At 45.8% G+C, this 23562-nt stretch overlaps 3 protein-coding genes across 4 annotated transcripts; 2 read left to right on the forward strand and 1 right to left on the reverse strand.

The window, feature by feature from the left end:
* Positions 1-726: 726 nt before the first annotated feature.
* On the forward strand, positions 727-6203 carry GL218_03388 (the record flags this gene model as incomplete). 2 transcript variants are annotated; one of them, XM_033579946.1, is made up of 4 exons in its annotated part: positions 727-2077; positions 2214-3920; positions 3973-4053; positions 4885-6203. In XM_033579946.1, 4 exons carry the CDS (start codon positions 727-729, stop codon positions 6201-6203), a joined length of 4458 nt encoding a protein of 1485 aa, XP_033436694.1. The 2 variants fall into 2 exon arrangements, with proteins under 2 accessions (XP_033436694.1, XP_033436693.1); XM_033579947.1 differs by lacking the exons at positions 727-2077; positions 2214-3920; positions 3973-4053 and having other exon boundaries at positions 4977-6203.
* A 572-nt stretch (positions 6204-6775) lies between these two features.
* On the reverse strand, positions 6776-7959 carry GL218_03389 (putative 2og-fe oxygenase superfamily protein; the record flags this gene model as incomplete). Its single annotated transcript, XM_033579948.1, has 2 exons — positions 6776-7580; positions 7670-7959. 2 exons carry the CDS (start codon positions 7957-7959, stop codon positions 6776-6778), a joined length of 1095 nt encoding a protein of 364 aa, XP_033436695.1.
* A 10373-nt stretch (positions 7960-18332) lies between these two features.
* On the forward strand, positions 18333-22814 carry GL218_03390 (uncharacterized protein; the record flags this gene model as incomplete). Its single annotated transcript, XM_033579949.1, has 1 exon — positions 18333-22814. One exon carries the CDS (start codon positions 18333-18335, stop codon positions 22812-22814), a length of 4482 nt encoding a protein of 1493 aa, XP_033437277.1.
* Positions 22815-23562: the final 748 nt, after the last annotated feature.

Here is a 23562-nt window from a genome sequence, read left to right on the forward strand (position 1 = left end):
TCCACGTTGCGATAATGGACAGGTGAGATTACTCCTTTAATCGCAAGCAAACCATATCACATTTCACAGAGTAGTTGTTACGACCTCAAAGTTCCCGCTTAGCTGACATGCACATCTAGAAGAAATCGCGGGTCAACCCCAGGTCCGTGTCACCATTTCTTCAGGGTTGGAAAATGTAGATTTGGTGCAGCATGCAAATTCTCCCATGATGCATCATCTTTATCTTCGTCAGGTTCACCTGGGACATCAACAGGGCGCAATGACAGACAAGGAGGACAGGCTCCAGTCCAAGACCGTCTCCGGGAATGGAAGAGACTACTCAACCAACCCCCATCAAACTCACGTTCTACTTATTCGTTTGCTTCTACAAACCAGCAGGCGTGCGACCGTTTTTTCACGCTTGCTCTTCAATTAATGGAAGGAGATATTGGGGCTTCCCAAGAAACAGTGAAGCTTATGGCCCAAGATCCTGGTCTCGCATTTATTAAAAATCTCGTCGATCAACAGATTCCCCTGGCCGAGAACAACTTCACTAAAGCACACCTATGGAAGAGTCAGATACAGCCACTATTCCAAGTCCTCACTCATCCTCGTGTTGCTGATTCCAATGTACTTGAGCAACAAGTTGCTGCCATTTGCAACTTCATCCTAGGGATTGGTGGGAGGCGAATGAGTACTCTATATGACTTTATCCTAGATCTTCTAGGCTCTTGGTCACATTTGCCTATGGCTAATGATGATCAATACGGGGTTTCTGCATGTGAACTTTCGCTTTCGGTCCTAGCTACCGTGATCGACTGTAATACAAGTAACATTGTTAACGATAACTTCACCAGAATTGTCAAGGGTTTCGAAAGTCCCATCCAAGCTGCCAACCTTTCTCCAAACGAATTCTCCAGAGCCCAAGCTCGGAAACACTTACAGTACCTTCAGCGGCGTCTTAAGGTTGGTGATGCACTAACCGAGGCTAAGACAGCAAAGAAAGCTCCGGTGACTCGAGCTGAATTTATTCTACGCAAAGATTTGCCAGGACGACTTTCAGCAGACGGCCCACGACACGATAATGATCACACTGACATATGCGATATTAGAATTCTTCCTACGCATGAAGAAATTACTTCGATACGTAACGAATACTTGCCAACTACCGACCCTTCTTTATTTCATGTACCCGGAATTCGTGGGCGCCTTGACAGAGAATTCCGCCTACTACGAGAAGATACAGTAGGCCAGCTTCGAGATGCAGTTAGCGCACAACTCAAGGCAATGAAAGATCCCAAACGCAAGCAGGAGCATGGTAACGGAAATTCTATTCGTACATACGCATATCAACAAGCAGAAATCGTTGATGCTAGCTTTGATAGAATCCAGGGCATGGATTTGCTAGTTCAATTTCTACAACCTACATCTAAGAAGAGTGTCCAGCAGCGGAGGGATTGGTGGAGTAACTCCAAGCGTCTTCAACCTGGGGGCCTTGTCTGCATGCTTTCCGGAAACGATTCCGTCTTGTTTTGCGTGGTTGGTGATAGTACTATCATAGCGAGCGACCAAAAAGGCGTTAGAAAGGCGGAAGAGAACGAAGAGCCCTCGAATAAACCATCTCTTGCTGATGAGGATGTATGGGCTTATGTTCATCTGCACCTTGTCGAGGCCCGTCCACATGATATCGGTCAAGCACTTCGATGGTTTCAAAATATCGGCCCCGAACAGCAACGATGCCTTGTGGAGTTCCCTCGTGTTCTCCTTCCCTCATTCCAACATACACTTATAGCCCTTCAGCGAATGTCGAAAAAGTCCGATGTGCCTTTTGACGAATTCATTGCTCCAGCTAAGGCGGAGCTTGATCTGGGAGTCAAAGATGTCGGTCCTCCCCAGTACACCACGAAGCCGAATTTCTCCTTCGACCTCAGCTGCCTTACGCAAGATAATGCAACTCTGCGTCATTCACCCCGAAGACCGCTAGACCCACGAGAGTTAGCAAGCCATTCATCTCTTGATGCAACTCAGTCTGGCGCTCTTTTAAACACATTATCGAGAAAGCTGGCTCTGATCCAAGGACCTCCAGGTACTGGAAAAAGTAAGCATCAATCTTTAGTATCCTTTGCGCTGTAAAATGCTTTTTTTTTCTTGTCTTTTTTCTAGGAGGATATGTGTCTTAATAGTGATTCTATGGGCCGTGGATGAATGAAAAGTACTAACGTGAATAAATACAGGTTTCACCGGCGAGAAGATAATAAAGGTGTTACTTGCAAATAAACTCCAGGCTGACCTCGGACCTATTCTCTGCGTGTGTTATACCAACCATGCCCTAGATCAGTTGTTGGTGCACCTGATGCGCGATGGAGTCAAGATTATTAGAATCGGGTCAAGGTCGAAATCAGAGGAGTTAGAGGGCCTCAATCTCCGCGCCGTGGCCAAAACTGCGGATCGTACTAAGGCTGAAAAGGGCTCGATGTGGGAATTGAGGTCAGAACGCGATGAAGATGTCCGTACGATAACACAGTCCATCAATGATCTTGCAGCTTGCCAAACTCCAGTTTCGATTCGAAACTACCTTTCTATACATCATAAAACCCACCACAATGCTCTATTTGGGATTGAAGATGAAGAGGGATGGCAACAGCAACAGCGTCGAAAGCCTGGCCAACTCCTCGGCCAATGGCGAACTAGTGGCCAACGTGAAAACCACGCTCCTCGCGAAATAGCTCAATTAATTTATGCGGATGTTTGGACCATGAGCAATGCAGAGAGAAAACGTCTCTACAATTATTGGCTGCGAGAAATACGCGACCCGCTGATAACCGACATCATACAGAAGTATAAGAGTTACGAACATACCACAGATGAGTTAGACAAGGTGTCTCGTGACGTTGACCTGCGATGTCTGCATGAAGCGGACGTGGTTGGTGTTACAACTACTGGGTTGGCGAGGAATCTTGGTCTCCTCCAAAAGCTAAGATGCAAAGTCATGTTGTGCGAGGAAGCAGGAGAGGTCCTCGAAGCACATACCTTGACTGCCCTCCTCCCCTCTGTCGAACATGCTATTTTGATCGGCGACCACCAACAGCTAAGACCCCAGATAGTAAACTACGAACTCCAAAGTACGAATCCAAGAGGTGGTCAATACTCCCTCGATGTATCTCTATTCGAGCGTTTAATCCAACCGCCATATGATACAGACCCGAAATTACCATATGATACTCTAGAGACCCAAAGGCGAATGCACCCCAGTGTCTCAGAGTTGATTCGATCAACCTTGTACCCTCGGCTTGAAGATGGTGGCCCGGTAGCTCAATACCCAGAGATCTATGGTATGAAAAAACGGTTGTTCTGGATGCATCACGAATCACCTGAGGATCGAGAAGTTCAGCCCGATCCGATGACAACTTCACGTACAAATACCTTTGAAGTCGAAATGACTATAGCACTCGTCCAGCACTTGGTAAGACAAGGATCATATGGTTCGGATGATATCGCTGTCATCACACCATATCTAGGGCAACTTAATCGACTTCGCCGCGAGATGGCGAAATTATTTGAAATTTCTGTTGGCGAGCGAGATCTGGAAGAGCTAGAAGCTCTCGATGCTGATCAACTAGCAGCCGATAATATAGCTCTTCAACCCCACAAGCCCGTCACCGTCAAGAAAACCCTCCTGAAAAGTATTCGATTAGCAACTGTCGATAACTTCCAGGGCGAGGAAGCGAAAGTCGTGGTAATTTCTCTCGTGAGGAGCAACGCCGCGAAGGATTGTGGATTCTTGAACACGTCTAATCGTATCAACGTACTACTATCTCGAGCTCAACACGGCATGTATCTGATCGGCAATGCAAACACTTATAGACATGTGCCTATGTGGGCGAAGGTCTTAGATATTCTTGCAGATAACGAAAATCTAGGGGCTCAGTTGGAGTTGCATTGTAAGAATTTCCCTTTATTGAGCCATCGAAATACTAACCGTCAATCTTCTAGGTCCACGTCATCCCAACCCTGATACACCCCTTTTAGTATCAAAGGCTGACGATTTCTTGCGAGTCGCACCAGAAGGAGGATGTATACTCCAGTGCGACAGACGTCTCTCGTGCGGACATTCATGTATCAACAGATGCCACCATGAGAATCTACACAACGCCGTCAAGTGTTTGGAGCCTTGCCCCAGACCTAAGAAGGGATGCCAACATCCTTGCAAGTTGCTTTGCGGCGAACCTTGCAAACCTCGATGTGATGAATATTTACAAAACATCAATATTACTCTTGCCTGTGGCCACAAAATATTCGCAGCATTATGTTGGCAAGCGCAAAACCCCTCCAACATCAGCTGCAAGCAAATAGTCTCGAAGACTGTGCCTGGTTGTGGACATAGCGTTGATGTGCCTTGTCACACAGACGTTAGCGTCGACACTTACAAGTGTGGAAAGATGTGTCTCGACCCTCGGCCATGTGGTCATAACTGCCAGAGTCAATGCTATAAATGCAAGGAGAGGAAAGAAGGCAGAATCGTCCAAGCAGTCCACCCTATCTGCAAGCAAGCCTGTGGCCGAGCATACACAACATGTCGCCATACCTGTCAACAGCCATGTCACGGCGAAACCGAATGTCCGCTCTGCCCAGCACCATGCGAAGTTAGGTGTAGCCATTCTAAATGCAGCAAGAAATGCCACGAACCTTGCGTGCCATGCGCCGAGCAGACTTGCGCATCCAGCTGTCCCCACGCGAAGTGTACTATGCCCTGTGCAGCACCTTGTGACTGGGTACCTTGCTCGAAAAGGTGCGAAAAGGTCTTGAGTTGTGGACATCAATGTCCATCTGTATGCGGAGAGACGTGCCCCAACGTGAAATTCTGCCAAACTTGCTGCTCCGAAGAGATAAAGTCGGTTATGGTAGATTTTATCATGGGTATGCAATATCATGAAATCGACCTAAACGAGGATCCTTGTATCTTCCCGGACTGTGGACATTTCGCCACCAAGACCAACATGGATGGCATCATGGATATGAAGGCCCATTACAAGATGTCGGCTGAGGATAACCCAGTGGCCATCCTCAACACCTCTGAACCATTCTCCATGGAGGAGGTAAAAGTCTGTCCGACTTGCCGTGGATCCCTACGTAGTATCTCGCGATATGGGCGAATAGTCCGACGAGCCATGCTCGATGAGTCCACCAAGAAGTTCGTTTCTTGGTCTCAGATTGAGTATAGCAAGCTTGCAGAACTTCTACTCGATGTGCAGGGGCGCATCTCAACAGCTCCACCCCCTCCCCGAGTCTTACAGAAAGATACCCGCTCTAACAAGAAAGTCTTTTCGGCTGGCCGTGTGAAACAGATCCAACTTATCCGCGACTGGGTAGGAGACAACAGATATGAAGAAGCTTTTAAGCTGTGGCAGCGAATAAACAATTTCCTCGGGCAGGTGAGAAGGGAAGAGCAGCCTTTCCAGCGCGTTAACGACTTTGTCCTACATGCAACGCGACAGCAGAAAACTCAGGGGGTATTTGCCTTTGATGAGACAAGGATCCAGATTAAGGGGCACTTACAGGCATGCACGCTTTCCCTAAAATGCGATATTATCGTCGTTACCGACTTCATGAAGCAGCGAGATTCGCTGACAGAGAGTCGAGGGGAGCTAAATCTGGATTTCTCCCTACAGTTGGATGAGTGCGAGTCTCTCGCAGAGCGTGCCAAGGCCACGGGATATCCCAGACAAGAAACTGAGGCTCACGTATACTTTGCACAGTTTTGCGCCTTCAGCCGAGTGTTAGTCTCAGCCGAGAAAGCAGAGGATGGGTCTAACACCAACGCTGTAAAGGCCGAAAAGTTCAAGGAAAAAGCTAAGGAACACCTAGCTCTCGCTCGTGAACTAGTCGCGAAGTATAACGACCAAACCAAGGGGATGATGGCGGAGATCGAGGCGACGGAAAAGATGGTACGTGATAGCGTATTCTACGATACTGTATCTACGGATGAGATGCGGGCGGTATACCGTGCTATGGCATCTGAGTTCTCCGGGACCGGCCACTGGTACAAGTGTGCGAACAACCATCCATTTACAGTTGGCGAGTGCGGGATGCCAATGGAGCAAGCCAGATGTCCGGAGTGTGGAGCGCCCGTCGGTGGTACTAACCATACTCCTGTTGCGGGAGTTCAACACGCTAACGATATTGATAACCTGGCTCGCGGTCTAGGTGGACTAGGAATTAATTAAGCCGTAGGTGTTAGTTTAGGTGCCGTCTTTACGATGCGAGGTCGATCGATAGATGTATAGGGGACAAGGCCATATCTGACCACTTTGCCGTACGATCATCGCCCGGTCCAGATGTAATTCATTATTGCTTTGCGCAGATTTTATTAATAAAATGCGTCCTGCTCTCTATGAGAAGCCATTGCTACATATTTGCCCATAAAAGATCGGTTGTAGCGCAGTCACGTAAAAGCCTACTGGATGAAATAATCAAGATCTTCATAACGACAAAGGAGAATAATCCCATTGAAGACTACATATATAATACTATGGAATATGCTCATGTCCTCCATCTATCCGCCTTTTATACGCGAGGCGATCTAGAAGTTTGTACCAGCCGGTTTAGTACGGAAAGAGAGACAAGTAGGACATTCATCTTTCCTTTTTTTTTTCGCGGAAGTCCTCCAGGCATAACGACCGTTAGTAGTAGGTAAGTCGGCAGGTAAGTATTGCCAAACTATCTCCCTTCTCTATATACCATTCTTTGGAAGCCTTTAACCCGAGAGGCGACAAGCCACTTGATTTAAGCAGTTTGTCTAGTACACCTGGACGGAGTCGCCGAGCGTAGTCGCACCGACAACGGGGCTGGGCGCATCCTTGGACGCGGTAGCCTCGACGGGCTCGTCCTCCTCGGTCATGCCGCCGAGGATCATGGAGCTCGGGGCTAGGGCTTGGATCTCGGGGGGGCTGGTGAAGGCGAAGAACTTCTCGTCGTGCCACTGGCCGGCGGTGATGAGACGGCCCTCGCTGTCGGTGAACATGACGTCGTTCTCGGCGCGCAGGAAGTAGGCGATGGAGTAACGGTGCTCGGTGGGGTCGAGGGGCACGACGCGGTGGATGCAGGATTGCATGGTGTGTCCGCTGGCGAAGCGCAGCGAGTCGCCCACGTTGATGACCGCCATACCGTCCTTGGGCTCTACGAAGCCGAATTCCTTGGCTCCCGGGGGACGCACCTGCAGACCCCACTGCTCGGCGAATAGGAAGGTTAGCGAGCTGATGTCGGTGTGCTTCTGGTGGCCGATGTTCTTGGCTGTGGGGTCGGAGGGGATGTAGTGCATCATGGCGATCGTGCTGGTCGAGGGTCGGTCGTTGCGGTGCGTGTTCTCGAAGCGCGAGGCACCGGTGAGCCCGAGGCCGGTGGAAAGAGCTGAGAGGATCGTCTTGGTGGCGATGTTGGCGCCCGCGATGGCGTGCTCGAGAACCTTCATGTCCGGGCTGTTCTTGATGACGGCTGGTAGGTGAGGGCTGTCTTTCTGGATCTCGTCGCGGGAGACCTTGATCATCTCGTAACCGTCCTTGGTGTTCTCGAGGACACCGGTACGCGAGCCAACGGGCTCGTATCTATTTTACTCACTTGTTAGTAAGGAATGTTTCTTTTTTGTCTTTTCCTTTTTGCTAGCTAGCTAGCGAATTAGCCAGGTGTCACTCACCCGAGATGCGGTGCAACAAGGCCAAACTCGTTCTTGGCCTCAAGAGGAGCATCGAAGAAGCGGTACATGAGCTTCAAAGTGTCCTGCTGGTCCTCAAGCATCCTGCGGCCGTCAATGCCTCTCAGGTCCAGGTAGAAGTATCCTGTTTCCTGGCAGCAGCTAACTAGCCTCTCGATCTCGGCAGGCTCTTGAGAGAGCAGCTTCGAGAAGTCGATGATCTCCATGGGGTAGACCGGGACCTTCTTCCCGTTCCACTCCACGGTCTGGGGAACATCGGTTGAGATGGCCATTGTAATTCGTCTGCTGGCTTTGGGATAGGTGAGATGTAAGTTAGGGTCGTCGATGTCGATAGAGATAAGGACAGCGTTCGAGGTTCCTTTTCATCTTATCACTCGCTAGCTCCTGACCCCTTCTACTTTATAGACAGACGACGATGATGAAGGCGTTGTCGGAGCTCTATCCTCCATATTCTTGGGGAGTCTGATGTAACTTCCCCCTCCCCCACACTGCCTTTTGTCATTTATCCATCTGCATCGTAGATGTCACTTATTCAATCCTGTTTTGATTCTCGCATGGGATTTACACGACAGCTCTAGGGATGCCAATGGGTGACACCACCTCTTGGCATCTTATCGCTATCGAAAAGAGTATACGCTCTTAATCTCAAGTTTAGCCGGTTTGGAGTCTCGTACCTAGATCGTTGGCCCGGCTGCAACCCTCCGCACTCTATACATATCTAGCCAGCTTCGAGGACCCTGCGAGGACACGAATCGCGCCCAGTCGGCTTCCCAAGAAGTGTCGTATATATTATACACGACGCCAAGCCCGGCAGATGTGTCTGATAGCTCTTTAGGGTTTATGTGGGATTGAGCAACTTGAAGCGACGATCTTATTGTTCGCATATCCCCTGGCATTGACTCCGCACTCTTGGCTTCCCAGGCCCGCCGAAAAACAAATCCCATACAATGGTCCATACAATGGTCCATACAATGGTCCATACAATGGTGCCGGAGCCGATAATGTTCTCGCTAGCGATGAGCTTGATGTCCTACGAATGCAGCATTTCCCCTCATTTTTCGCCATGGTGGTATATTGGATGGCGAGCTAAAATAGGAAATCCCCACAGAGTCTAGAGGCCTCGTGACGATCTGCCATGCCAGTAGTGAGGCGATAAGAGAAAGTGAACCGAGTTTGAGGTAACCTAAGTCATCGCTTACTTATTCGGCGATAGGGGCTGCGATTAAATGCGGAATGAGCCTGATAAATTGGTATCCGTTCCGAGTTTACCAGTGTTCTTCGTCGTTGTCGTATAGACAGGGCCCCGTACGTAATAGGAACTAGGCGGAAGCGTGGCAATATTCAGAACCCTTTTGGCAATACCCTGATTACCTTCTATATAAGCTTATAATAAATGTTGTTCAATTCTTTGCTTTCTATTTATGAGAGTTGTATAACCTTGTTAGGGCCATCTAAGACCAGAATCATACCGTAGGTAGGATACAGAGAAGTAGATAAATATGATGATCATTACTCAGCTATGGCTTCATGCCGTACCACTTATTCAAATAAATTACCGATCCATAGTATAACCTCCTATAGCCTCTACTTGATGAGCAATGAAAAAAAGTTTATACTATACTTGAAGCAGATGTCAGACTATCGGCAATCATTAAGCATAAATATACTGGCCAATAGAACATCTACTAGTTACTTAAATATGTCATGAGTGTATCTTAAACTGTTCAGGTACTATCTTATTCTTATTAGGGTATTTTAGATTAACTACGTTATAATACGTCAAAACCTCGAGTGTGAATGAGGTATACATTGGTATAGACAACAACAAAGGGTGATTGAACTCGCATACTATAAGTTTAATATATAGGTACATATGTATATTTTACGACAGGCGGATTATGGAATATGTTGAGTTATTATAACAGATTGGATAGTCTTACTACCCAGTCGGTACTAAGCACTAAGATACGGATGGGGAAAAGGTTCAAGCAGGTTCCTAATATTACTAAGACTAAACTGAAATATGGCATTTATTTTATTATAAATAATATAATAGTTTATCTTTAATTATATTGCTATTATATAAGGGTTATGGTAAAAGTAGCAGTAATAAATGGAGAGTTTAATAGGATGGATTAGGAAATTGCATTAGCTCTTTCTATACGGAATATAACTGAAGTAGATTTCAGACAGTAATAGCTTTACTTACTTTTCGGGAGGATACTATATAACGGTCCAGTTGGCCGTCTACGTAAGTGCATTGAATTATATCGAATTTGTAATTCTTACTTTCCAGAAACGAACATCCAACAAGCAAGATTATTGTATTATAACAAATATCTTGGGTAAATTTCTACTCTCGATATTTAAAAGAAAGATACTTGGCTCAGTAACATTTATATAATGTATTCACTGTCGGTTTGGGAGTTAATGTGTGAGTTTAGAAGTAAGCTTTCACAATAAAATAAAGCCAGTCATATTAAAAGAACCGCATGCTATTTCCCCCCTAGGAAAATAGAGGAGTAGAATTTTCTAACCATCCCAACCATAGTAAATATTAAAGTCTGCGAAGACTAGCCGTAATGAATCATTCTTAATGCAACATTTGATAAAGGAGAATCGCAGTTTTATCATCAACTCCTTGGACCACGAGGTCAATTTCTCTGCCTTGAAAACGCCCTTTCCTTGAAACGAAACCCTCGTATATCCCTTATTCCGTATTCGCCTTCCCAGTATTACCGTCCCAGCTAAGCTCCTGACTTAATCCGACGAACTGGGAGAACCACCCGCATTTGCGCACTGCGGACATCTTTCGCCGGTCCTCTCGACCGTCTCATGGTCTTCTAACACGTCATACTGAGAGCATTCATCGCTGCCGTCCTTATCGCCTGCGGAGGAGTACTTGAATTTCCAGAATTCGCATGCTCTGTAGTGGTTGAAAACCAGATGTCTCTTATTTTTGCGAGGGTTGCAATCATATAGGTACCAAACTTCTGTGCACATCTTGAACCAGGTGTCGTGGTGACGGTTTTAGGCAACCCTTCGAGGGCGCAACTTGAGAGGTATATAAATGAATGAAGTTGTGTAAAGGTCTAGGTAGTCTGCGGTGGAGATGCGGCTCAATTATGATGAGTATTATGAGTTGAGTTTAACTTTGACTTGATCGCTTCCTTTGCCCTTGTGCTTGCATAAAACTTAAAATGTGTATAAGGTTTAATCATTTGAGAATGATAATGATGCGTCTGTAGAATAAAATAAAGGCGAACGTCTTCATATGAGACAATCTTCATCTTTGACTCACCTCCCGAGGTAGAGCTCAAACAATAGCCCTTCACATTTCCTAAGAGAAGATGTATTATTAATGTCATCCATTCGAACTTTACTAACCAGCCTACTGAAATAAATTTGGTTGTCTCTCACGGAGAGGGACTACCAGAGAGGAAATATCTAAAAGTTCTTGGGAAGCATGTGAACAGGGTAGTATTTTCTACAGGCATAGCGATCCTGCCGCCGCGCGTTTCACAGTAATTGCGACATTTATCACAAACTTGCAGAAACTAATCTGGAAGTCACACTGCATAGATATTCTTATAATAAGCTTATAGAGCTTGGGTTGCAAAGAGTGGATATTATATAACAGGGTATTTCTTTATATAATTCTATGCCGCCCACAGCGATGAGAATGAATTATATATATGCCTATTTAGTTATGACAAAAAATATTAGTTATACGGAGAAGTCCGGATTTTTATCACGAACCATGGTTTTTTATGATGACAAAGAGTAACGACTTCGTTTTTCAGCATATTAAAGGAAGCTATTGAGACACAGGCGAAAGTGGGCCGTTCAAAACATAAATAGCTTTCATTTGGGTCACTACCCTTACGCTAGGCGGTGCTTCGCTCCTAGCCAGAGAATAACTATTGCAAAAACCGACAAGATTTCGATAAAAAGCACCCAAAAAATCATAACTATGGTATTGGGATTTCGGTGCGGATTCACCCACCCAAGCTCGATATTAAGGTTGGCATAATCTTTTAGAGAACTAAATATGTTAGTTGTTCCTTTGCTAACACCACATAGGCTATTCCGTTATTTGTTTTAAAATAGCCCTTGCGGTCCTACTACTTTTGAAATATCAACTTCCGCATCCGATTATGAGGAGTGACATATTGTCGAAGGTACTTGGAGGCTTTGGAACATTTTAGAGCTGATATTGATGAGCGATGCGTATCGGGGATGGATTAATACGAATGTTCACCTTGATGGAATATTTGCCGTCATTTCTCCGAAGTTATGAAATTCATTCGACTGATCGTATCGACAATGTAACATTTAGGAGATAGGATGACGATGGTATATACCTAACCGCAGATAAGCTACCAATAACGACTGCACCACGGGTCTACGCTCTAAAGCTAAACATGTCAAATATGGCGTGGATTCATGGTCACATGGAACCTCTATCGCTCTGATACCGGGCGGGTACTCCCTTTTTTAAGTCAGATGATTTTGGTATTCTTGGAGAAATGGATCGACTGGAAGACCTATTTGGGATAAAAGACCCAAGTTCCAGCCCGCCACGTCCCGATGAGGATGAAGGAGGAGAAAATACTCGCTAGATTGGGTAGACCGTAACGCTACGATAGGGCATGTACACTGCGTATCAAAACGAGGATTTCTGAGTAGATCTCGGATTAGACGGTATTGAGTGGATTACAGTGGGTGGAAATTAAAAACGTCCAATGCCCATTTTACACTTTATTACATCAACTTCAATATATTACAACTCAGCCAAATCGCAATATAAAAATGAAATAGAAATTGTAAAATTTATTTTACTCATTAGTAAATAGCTAAGAAGTTTTTTCAAAAGTTTAGGTGTTGAAATGAGGTTAGAATTTAAAAATGTAATAAATATATCCATATTTAACCTCCGATATTTAATCCTCGTTTTTTCAATACATTTATATGTAAGTAAAAGAATAAAAATCAATTTAATATAGAGAATTTCATGAGGATTATAGAAATACTATTTATATAATTATAATAAATATGTTGGTTAAGATATCAGTATATTTACGAAGCTAACCCTTTTAAAAGTTGAAAATATTACCTTTTCCCATACAAAAAGTGATATTTTTTACAATATGACAACTTCCATACTATTTTCCCACCCGAATAAAATCTCAAAAATTAATCAAAATCATTAGAAGTAATAGAAATTCAATTATTAAAAGGTCTTATAAGTTTCATCTATTGGTTCTATATAATTATGTTAAGTTATAACCATTGAAAGTTGGTGAGTTTGGGTGTAAAATGGGCATTGGACGTTTTTAATTTCCACTCACTGTAGTAGTAGAAGATTAGATGTCCTAGAGATAGTTATTTGTCAGGGAGTTAATCCACTTGAGAGCTTAGAACTAGCACTATCCTGATAGAAGCTATTTGTTAATGTAGTCGATACGGATGTTGTTGGTTGAGCTAGACTGGCCAAAAGGGGAAACCCGCGCCAACGGAAGCGCTTGCTGACTCGATCCCGCGCTTATTGGAGATGGGGAAATTGAATAATATTATTAGTTAGAAGTGTAGAGAAATGGCCCTCTACTTAGGTTAGAGTACACTGGCATCAACAAATAAGATATCGTGTTGCGGGTTGAGAAGTTGATCAGCTGAGCAATGGCCTAATATCCGGGGCGGACTTGGCCTTTTTACCTTTGGAATGTACACAAGCGCACGCTACAATACGTCGTAATGGCAAATCATCTCGCCTTTACAGAGCTTGCTCATCGTAGGTATCAAAGATGTTGGTTGTACGGGAGCTTGTTGACGCCAACAACGACAACAAAACCTGCCTACCAGGCAGATAGAAAGACGCATTCGTCACGGTGCTGACGACGCCACTAAAGCTGCGGGGTGTGCTTCTTGAACCAAGAGAGATGGGTCGGGCGTATGTAGTAAATCATTCATTTATCAAATCTTAGAGAAAATAAGTGGCAAGTAGGTAGGTAGGTACCTATCAAAAACGGTTAAATATTGTTAAAAAAGATCCGGTAACAATTTGACCGAGAAGATAGAGAGATCCTTCCGCCTTCCACCTTCCACACACCATCCCCTCGTCACGTTATTTAGGCGACACCAAAAATTTAAAGTCTTGGTCCTGTTTGTCTCGCCCGGATGATCCAATCAATATGCAGAACACCCCTGTTCGCCTGAACAAGACCCTAGCTGCGACAAGACGAGCGCTTGCGATTGGGTTTAGAGCCCTGATACCTTTATGCCAAGGAAGAGCCTGCCGTACCTTTTGAAGATCCTATCCTTGCCGCGGCTCAAGCGATGCGGCCGGCAACCCTAGATTATTATTATGTATTATGGATGGTACCTAATGTTAGGTACTTTTTACGATATGAATGGTAAATTCTTGTCTTCGATTTCTGTATCTTTTTTTTTGCCATGATTTTAGAGGCCTTCAACGCCATTTCTGGATATTGAGACTGCCACGTTGACATAACACTAATAGCATAGCCATTGTAAAATCCAGCTAGGGTTATACTTAAGTACGGTATATGATGTACCTACATGATGAAATTTGGTTGATCGTTTAGGATACGATTGTGGCGGAGCGCACTTGGGTACCTACATATCGGCACTCGCCACACCGCTGGTGGGTCCGAGTGGCCGGGTTCAAAACGACTTTGGAGGCTTCCGGCCGCGACTCTTTTTGGAACCGGCCGAAGATAAACTGACGCCAGATTTTCTTGCCATTGCCAACACATTACATTTGCCTCAGATTATGCGACTTTCAGCTTATATCGTCAATGTATATCTATATTTGCGTCACACAATTACACATGAGGCTTTCAACTAGGCATCCATAATATGTAGAAACGGTACTTGCTCTTTTTTCTAACCATAAGTGCATTATGACCGACAGATCACCTGGGCGGTTAATTTGATTAGCCCATTTATAGCTAAAACTAACAGACTAGACAACGTTAGTATGTTCTATTATGGGACTCTCATGATCACATGAAGAGCTAGGGGAACATATCTTCAAATCCGATTGTTCATAAAACAAGAAATAATAGTGAGGATGGACGCCCGAGGAGAGTCGAACAGAGGAAGAAATCCCTTACCTTGTGATATGTAAGCACACTAGATATCAATTGCTAATAAAAGGTTGATATCTGGGACCGACTAGGGACAGAGATAAAACTTGGGGATATGCATACTCGGAATTGATTCCAATGAGACTACCTAAACTGCGATTGAAGGAATGGAGGTGCGACTCCTGTTTCCTTTCGTACCTACATATGGAGTCATCATAAATGATCGACATTAATCTGTATATAAACAGGCTTCACCGAGCGATCTGAATGGGGGATCGAGGCCGGGTAAGCTGCACCCAGAACCCACACGGATAGGGAGAGACATGCAGATAAAACCCTCAACTCGTCTAAAGTTCACTCGTTGAAAGCCTTCACGGGGAATTCTATTGGTCGGAAAATAAACGTTTAATAGCCAATTAGAAAATTCATTCGTGGATTTTATCGTCGAATCCTTGGCTTCTGGGACCCCTGTTAGCTCCACATGTCGATATTGAGGCTTGTATTTGAGTAGTATTTAATCCATGCTTGTGCTCGCAGTAGCTTATAAGGAGCCTCTTGGTTTGATGTTGCTAGTTAAATATTTATATCTTACGCTCAAAATACTTGAAAGCGCTTTTATGAGAATGAACTAACTCTATGAAGTACATCAATAATAAGAATTGTTGGTTGCGGGTTAAAGTAGCAATTTAGTATTACCTATCAATTTTACAAACGACCTTACATATACCTACCTAAGGTATGACAAGACATACTGTTGGATGCTCCAAGGTCAAGTCGAGGCGAGATCAAGTATTACAAGTATTGTTATCTCGATACTAAAAAGTCCGGCATTGACATCACATACTTAATATATATAGGTATATATATAATATACATACAACAATATACAATACAAGCGCCTATTAAGTGGAGGTACAAGGATAATAAACTTGTCAGCGCCCAGACTCGGTTGAACCAAGATCGTTGACGCTGGCGCACGATTTTAGGCGTTTTCGGATACCAGCAGAAGTGAGACATGCAGTAGTCGCTAACGCTGTGATGGTACATGAGGGTTCTGCAAGAATAGCGAAGCTACCCGTCTGAAACATAGCAAAATTTTCTGTCTCTCAAGTGAGGAGTCGAACGAATACGATGATAACACTTTGGCTTTGATAAGAATTGATAACTACCTAATGTCTTGAAGATTGAAAAATTTGAAAGTGATGAATTCAATTAAAATCTCGGCGCTTAGAAAAGCGGATCCCACAACGCTGAGATAGAACAGGTACTTCTTTGGGTATTCCGCTATACCTTACCTAAGGTACCTGTAATGTAATACTGACGAATTTTAGAGGCAAATTTATTCCATTGAAGTCAGGGATTCCTGGCTGTTGGTAGTTTTAAGTTGCTAATAACCCCAGACGGCCCGCGCCTTTGGTTTTCATCAAAGATATTTCTATCTCCCGCTAACATGGAACATTTGACAACTCAGCAAACGTTCATCGCCACTGCCATGTTGTCCTTCAACAGGCAATTGATAGTGTGCTTATTCAAGTTTTTGCAGTGGTAGAAGTGGGAGGGACCTGGCCGGCTGCCTCTCGCCCGCAGGTACCCGATACCCGATAGGTGCGGGCCCAGCACTAGCCACATGCAACGTTCAATGTACAATATTGAATGTACCATTGAAGGTACTTAGGTACAATTTTAAGGGTTTTTTTCGGATGCCCGTTGTTTGTCCTGAACATCAATTTCCTATTGCTCCGTAACAAAACCATCTATGAATTGTTATTCGACAATTGTTGACTGCGATTATCGCACTATGGTTCTAGGTCATATTCCTACATACATCCCTTCTGGCTTTTGGATAGCCATAGAGATATTTTCGCTGATATTGGATACCGGTAGCGTCGTATGACCCCATCTATATGTAGAGCCACTACTGTAGGTGGACTCTGGAAGCACTCGATGATACCTGGGTCCGACCCAACCAGGAAAGGCTCTCCAAGCGTCAAGGATGGTATTTAGCGAATAATATCGTCGAGAACCTGCAGCGCTCTTCTCATAGGACGTCAGGATATGCACAATCCGAGACCAGTTTACAAGCGTGACTCCCGCGGTTCCTCTGGCTTGCTCACGCGCATTATTGTTTACAGTTGGGATGGTGGAAAATGTGCGATGCAAGCAATAGAGGAAAATAATGGTCAATTCGCTTTGGCCGGTTCGGCAATAGAATGGGACATAATCCAAGTATACCGATGTGGTCGATCTACTTTTTACCTCTCGTATGAGCTTCGGTGACTCAACGTAGTTTTTCTTTCCTTAACGCAGCTAACGTTAGGAAGCAACAGCGCAGCGTCCAGGACCCCTTGTTGGCTGATTATCGGCTTAAGCCTTGCTTAGAGGTTGGAATTTGAACGTTCTAACTCGTAATGGCCGCTGCCAACTAGACCGCCCACTCGGCGATTCCATGTTAAACCCCAAAAAGATCGCATCTTGGCTATTGACAGGGAATCGTTGCGCCACACCTGTCTAGAAGGCCTATTCGTTTACGTACCGCGACCCTTGTCCAGACCCTTGGGTACATCATCCTCTTGCGAACATGCAAGGTGGAAAGGTGATGCAAGCTAACAATTACAAGTATCTTCTTATATACAAGTCATACATCTCTTTCGCCTCTTTGATACTTTACCTCTCTTGATACTGTCTCTTCTTACCTTTTATTTTTGGGAGTTTGTATGCTTATTTTCCGTATTCCTATCTATTTCCACGAGTCGAGACGATTTATCTCACGAGGAATTTCCTATTCAGCTGCACTAATATCCTACGATCGAAAACTCTCGCAAAACACTGAATATTATCACCTCCGACTGCGGAATCGTTTTACAGCACTGCTGAAGAAAAAGAAAGCACCACGCCGCTAACGCTTGTTAAACGCCCGTATGTCCCCCACAGCTTTGTACTACCACACCGTTCCCCAGCATATCTGAGTTAGTCAAGTCGACATCTACACGCCAAGGTTGTCCCCCACTCGTCACTAAGAATTTGACTAGATCATCCCGAACCCTAGACCTCCTCAAACTTCGTTCACAATATTCTCTATTAGTCTTCTTTCGAGGACTTATATACACTTTTCTTAATTTTTATTGTTATAATATTCTTACTCGCCAGTTTCTAAGCTGCTAGGTAGTACTTTCGATCCACCTTGGCTGGTGTTTGGTGACCGTTGATTTATATGGCCCGAGGCCGATATATCTAAAAGATTTGAGATTATACATAGACCTTTGTGGAACACTATCGACCTTGCTTATTCATAGCCGGCTTGAGTTCGCCTATTCCGGCACGTCCGTCTCGCCACATTAGAGAAGTAGTAAAAAAACGGAAGGCCTATTGTAACGGTATTACTAGATGAACCTTATTGATGTGTTTGCCGTTGGGTTCCGCTGCTGATCACTCGTTCAGGAAACCCTACGGCTCTTCTTTAATTTTGAAGTCAATATGGACTCTTGATCTTGGCATGGTTGAGCATTGAACCTCGTCCCGGGGATAAAGAGGTAGACATGGCGTCCATCCGCCCACGTTTAGATTCTCGGACTAGATCGGAAGACGAATCGCGGACGAAGCGGAGGGGAGGAGTAATGGGAAATCAAACCCAGGATTTCTCACTGACCTCAAGTCAGAATGTCCGCAAGGAAGTTGATTACATCCGACCCGGACTTCCCTCAGTCCCACAAGCCAAAGTACAACAGAGCCGGATTCCTCAAAACGCTTCTACACGAAAGCTTTCTGGTCCTAAATTCTCATCAAAGCCACCCCTGACTCACGAAACACTGTCCTGGTCGACAAGTTTTGTGCAGCCGGCTTCAAATGTGCCAACATCGACTGCACATGGGAGTAGTGACTCGGCAAAGCTGCCCAGGACCGTCTTACGTAGGAAACAACCAAGTCTGTCTCAGGAACGACCTAGCATACAAACTCAGCCTCGTCTGAATTCAGAGAGAACTGATTCATCGTCTTCGATACCGAGATCACAAACATTTTCCGATCCAAACACCCCCTATTTAGATCGGAACATTACCGCTAGTCCAATTGAGATTCGCATTGCACAGAAGCTAGAATTCCCTCGAACTAATACGCAGCCTTCGGGAATATATCCTGAGTTGGATCGCTATCGAAATGTCGAGCTTCCCCCGAGAGGCGGACCGAGCATAGAAGTCCCATTCAAATTGTCAACTGAGAACCTTCCTCCACCAACACCACTCTTCTCGGGTGGAAGCAGCCACAGTCAGCTGAGCGCCTTCAGTGCTAGCCCTTCTACTAGATTTTCCGAGTCGCCTGGAACTGGGCCTTATAGCCGAGATACAACTCCAACCTCGATATCATCGCAGTCGCCTGGGCTCTTTGTACCATACCGTCTTCCTGTTTCTAGGGCAAGGCAAGCAAGTCCAGCTCAGACTCGGCCGCCTGTAACTCGGAGAAGGGCTGGTAGTATACCAAATGAAGGAGACACTTTCGGCACCGATCCCAATGGTCTTGCTGCGGTTCGGGAGGCGTTGACTTCGTCGTCATCGAACTCTACAGTACGTCCCGAAGATAAGGAGAAGAAAACGCGCCGAGGGTTATCACCTGCGATGCCGAACCCTCCTCCTAGGAAGTCATCTCAAAAGTTTAAGAAAAGTGGAGGAGAAAGCGAATCGTTAATTAAAGCCCCTCGGGTAGTTACTAGACCCTCGATAAGGTCTCCGCCTCAGGCGAAAGTTAATCTGTCATCCCACGAGAAATCTCAGGAAGTTATAACATCTCCTAAGAGTCGCCTAACACCGCCCTCGCGGCCTAGCAGAGATGGAACACCCGACCTTTACTCGCAATTTGGTGGTCCGGTTCCCATAATTCAGAGCAACCTATCTTCAACAAGTCTCGCTGATCGACGTCAGAGTGGCCAGCTCGCACCCAGTTCGCTGCCAAGGTCTATGGCTCCTTCTACCGAAGACCACCCGGTTTTATCAAAAGGACCTGTATCTCGAGAGCCTACACCAGCACCACGAGCAATAATTACGAAAACCACCCAATCAAACCAAGATAAAGGTAGAACCATTAGGACACCTAGCCCAGCCACTTCGTTCAAAACAAGATTTCCGCTCTTCGGGAGGCGAACTAAGACAGCTCCGGAACTACCGCAGGTAGACAAGAAAGATAAGCCGGCTCGAAAAGGACCAGCTGCCGGAACAGGCCACGAAGGATACGGTAGGTTAGGCCATGCTAGAAAGCGTAGCAGCGGTGCCGTGAACCCCCCACGCGGTCTGCCGGGTTCATTTTCTTCATCCGAAAGCCTTGCGAGTCTTCAATCAACAGACCCATTCTTCTTGGAACGAATGAACCCTGTGATAATTGCCGGTGGCGAGATTGTGGAAAACCGAAACACCAGCTTTGAATTTCCGCGGACCGAAAGCAGTCAGAGTACGATTCCGGGTCGTCTAGGTATTGGTTCCCGCAACAATTCGTCCGTATCCGAATCTTCGAGAGAGGAATTGCGACAAACGTTGTGGCCTTCGGCATTCCCCCGTGATTCAATACAGTCTCGTCCTTCGGATAGTAGCGACTCAGAAGCTGTTTCGATGAAGCCTACTATTGCTATTAGAAGATCAATTCAACGACTGCGATCCCCGGACCGCTCTCCTTTGAATCTTCCGAAACCAATTATTACTAGAGGAATAACCTCTCCATCGGTAGGGAGCATAGAAACGACGATCTTGACCGACGACTCTTTTGCGGAGCCTCGACCAGAACCTGTCAGCGAGCAGATTGAGTCCAAGCCCGGGCCACGAAAGCTCACTAAGCGAGCGAGGTCTCCTCGTAAATGGAACCTATTTGGGAGATCGCAAAGCCAACCTCCTAAGGACAGTAATAAAGTCGAGGCGAGCGTGCCCGCGGCAGTGAAGCACGTTCCAACCAAGCCGGTCGCGTTCTATACGATGATGGACTCTTCTGAACAAGATGAAACCGAGGAGCAAGATGTTTGCGAAATCTTGAGAGAAGCAGAGATTCTAATTCCCTTTATGCCTACTAATGATCACGATCGAAGGCCATCCGAGAGCAGTATTCGATCTTTAGAGCCGCCTCGTATCCGCCAACACCAGCTGAAAGAGGCTACGCCAAAACCGGCGCAAAACGTTGCTCTCTATACAAAATCGCAAAAAACTCCGATGTTGAAGCGGCAAAACGGGGCCCCTATCTCTGTTTCAAACAATCCCAAAGTCCGCCCGAGCAGGCTTCCTCAAGTTGGCAGGATACCTAAAGTTATCAATACCCGCCCAGAACAGACGTCTCCGAAGAGTTTCTCTCGGCCTTTTCATAGGATCAGTCTCCAAAGACCGCCTCCCGACCTAAGTCAAGTTGACGGCGACTCCGTTGCGAAGGGTCCGAGCCCAACAAGGCCTTTATCCATTGAACGTGCTCAGACGGAGCTACCGGTAACAACCACCAGTTATAATGCCTCCATCAAACCAGAACCACCTTCTGAAGATTTGCCTCCCAAGTTTGGCGAAGCTGGAAAAGAGTTTCTTTCATTTTCACCTCAAAAAGGTTCTGAATGCACGACAAGCTCTGGGTCTAGCAATTCGGAGTTAGTCCATGTATTCAAGCATACTCCGTTGCCCCCAACACCGAACGCCCCGCTTACTGAGGACGAAATTTGGGACGAATACAACGACTTCTTGGGTGAGGTGCCGCCATCAGCGACCTCTTCTCGGGGTGTCCCTTTCCATCTGGAGATCTATGGCTCTAGGTTGGCGAAGGAATCAAGCAAGTCGGTTGAATCACCTACCGCTACTAATCATCCGGCTAAGGACACTCGTGATTCTATCGGGACTAGAAAAAGTGCTACCTCGTCAAGTCACTTCAGCGCTGATATGACAGCTAGAATCAACGCGGCTTTCAGATTCGGCACTGATGCACCAAAAACACAGGTTTCGGCCTCGGAATTCGTATCTGGACATGGCGACAGCAATACTAGTAACCCACAACCAGACAAGGAACCTGTTTCTCAACGAGATAGCTCTTCCTCGAACAAAAGTACTAAGACTAAGAGAAGTTCAACTAGTAGTCGTGCCAGCGAAGAAACACCTCTTTCCCAGGTTAATCTTCGCGTGGGCTCAATGACTGTGAGCAAATGGCTCACATTTGGCCATGTACTATTCAGCCCGGTCCGCGAAGACCTCATTAATGACGTCGGTTCACTCAAGCGTCATTCAATTCTTGTCATTGATGGCCTTGGAAATGACGACTGGTCTTTCTACGCTGCCGAAACCTACCCTGATGCAACCTTCTTTAACTTATCCCCTCGTGCACCAATATCACCAGAGCAAAAGTTGACCCCCTCGTTTCCCCTCTCGCCACCCAATCATCATCAGATCCAATTAATATCACATATGGACAAGCTTCCTTTCGGACCAGATAGCTTTACGGCAGTCGTGTTCCGGTTCCCGTCTGCAGCCCCAGAATCTCACTATCGCAATATCATTTCAGAGGCGCGGCGTGTTCTCAAGCCTGGAGGATACATCGAACTATCCATCCTCGATGCGGACTTGAATAATATGGGTAACCGTACTCGGCGCTCAGTACGTCAACTCAAGGAGCGAATCAGCGCACGTAATCCCGACTATAATCTTAGCAGCACAGCAGACCTCATTCTTCGCCTCCTTGGCAAGAAAGGATTCATTGATGTCAAGACTTGTCGCGTTGGTGTGCCCGTGGCGAGTGCGATTACAAGCTCCTCTCACGTTAAAGGCAAGAAGGACGAGCGAAGCCTGGCGGAGATGATGAACGATAAGACGGAAATGGGCGACGAGAATATCACGAAGATGGTTTCGAAAGTCGGACGATGGTGGTATAACCGATGCTACGAAACCCCAACCGGAATGACTACCAGTATCTGGAACGACAAGTCTTTGCTGGCCGAATGCGAGGAGTGGGGAACGAGCCTCAAGCTTATGGTATGTCATGCAAGGATGCCCGAAGCGGGAGGAAGAGTTGCAAGCATATAATGATCCTTATATCTTCACGATGTCTTCGACGACTTAACTTTTGGAACTCGAAATCCCCGGACCCCTCCATCGGTGGAGTTATTCCCTCCCTTATTGGACAACCTAATCTCTATCGACGTGTACAGAATCTATACTATCCTGGACTTATACTCCCCTGCACTATATTTCCTTTCGAAATTGTCTCACAGGAAAAATAAATTTACACGAGAATCGCGAGAAATCATTTAAGATCTAAAGATGGCGCAAGCCTATCATGAAAATCAATTTTTTATATTTAAGCATAAGAAATGGCAGGTGCCAGAAGACTTGAAGTCATTGCATATAAATACGAGACCGGTAAAACAGTACGGCTCTAACAAACTAACTCGCTCTTCCCTTGACTGGGATCATGGCGAATATTTTTCATTTCTGGATATACGAACTTTTATGCATCTATTTTACCTACCTTTCTACCCAGGCTTGATAGCCTGGCAAGATCTACCATCTAATACTTTATTGCTCATTGTCGCGGGACCGGCCTCCGGGAGAGCTCCATTGCTTCTGATCAAGAGCATTTGGGAGTTGGGTTACCATGGGTATTTAGGAAGGAGGCTTGGTTTTTATCGGGTTATCCCGCGGCAATGGCTGGCCATCACGCCTTTACGATAGTATCACCCGGGGTCGGATTCATGAGGTGTGCGGAGGGCTCTGGAAGCGAGACGATACTGGGGGAACTACTTGAGGCGACGTGCTTTGTGACGAGTGGAAC

This window comes from Daldinia childiae (assembly GCF_008694065.1).
Source record: "Daldinia childiae strain JS-1345 chromosome Unknown Scaffold3, whole genome shotgun sequence".
Lineage (NCBI taxonomy): Eukaryota > Fungi > Ascomycota > Sordariomycetes > Xylariales > Hypoxylaceae > Daldinia > Daldinia childiae.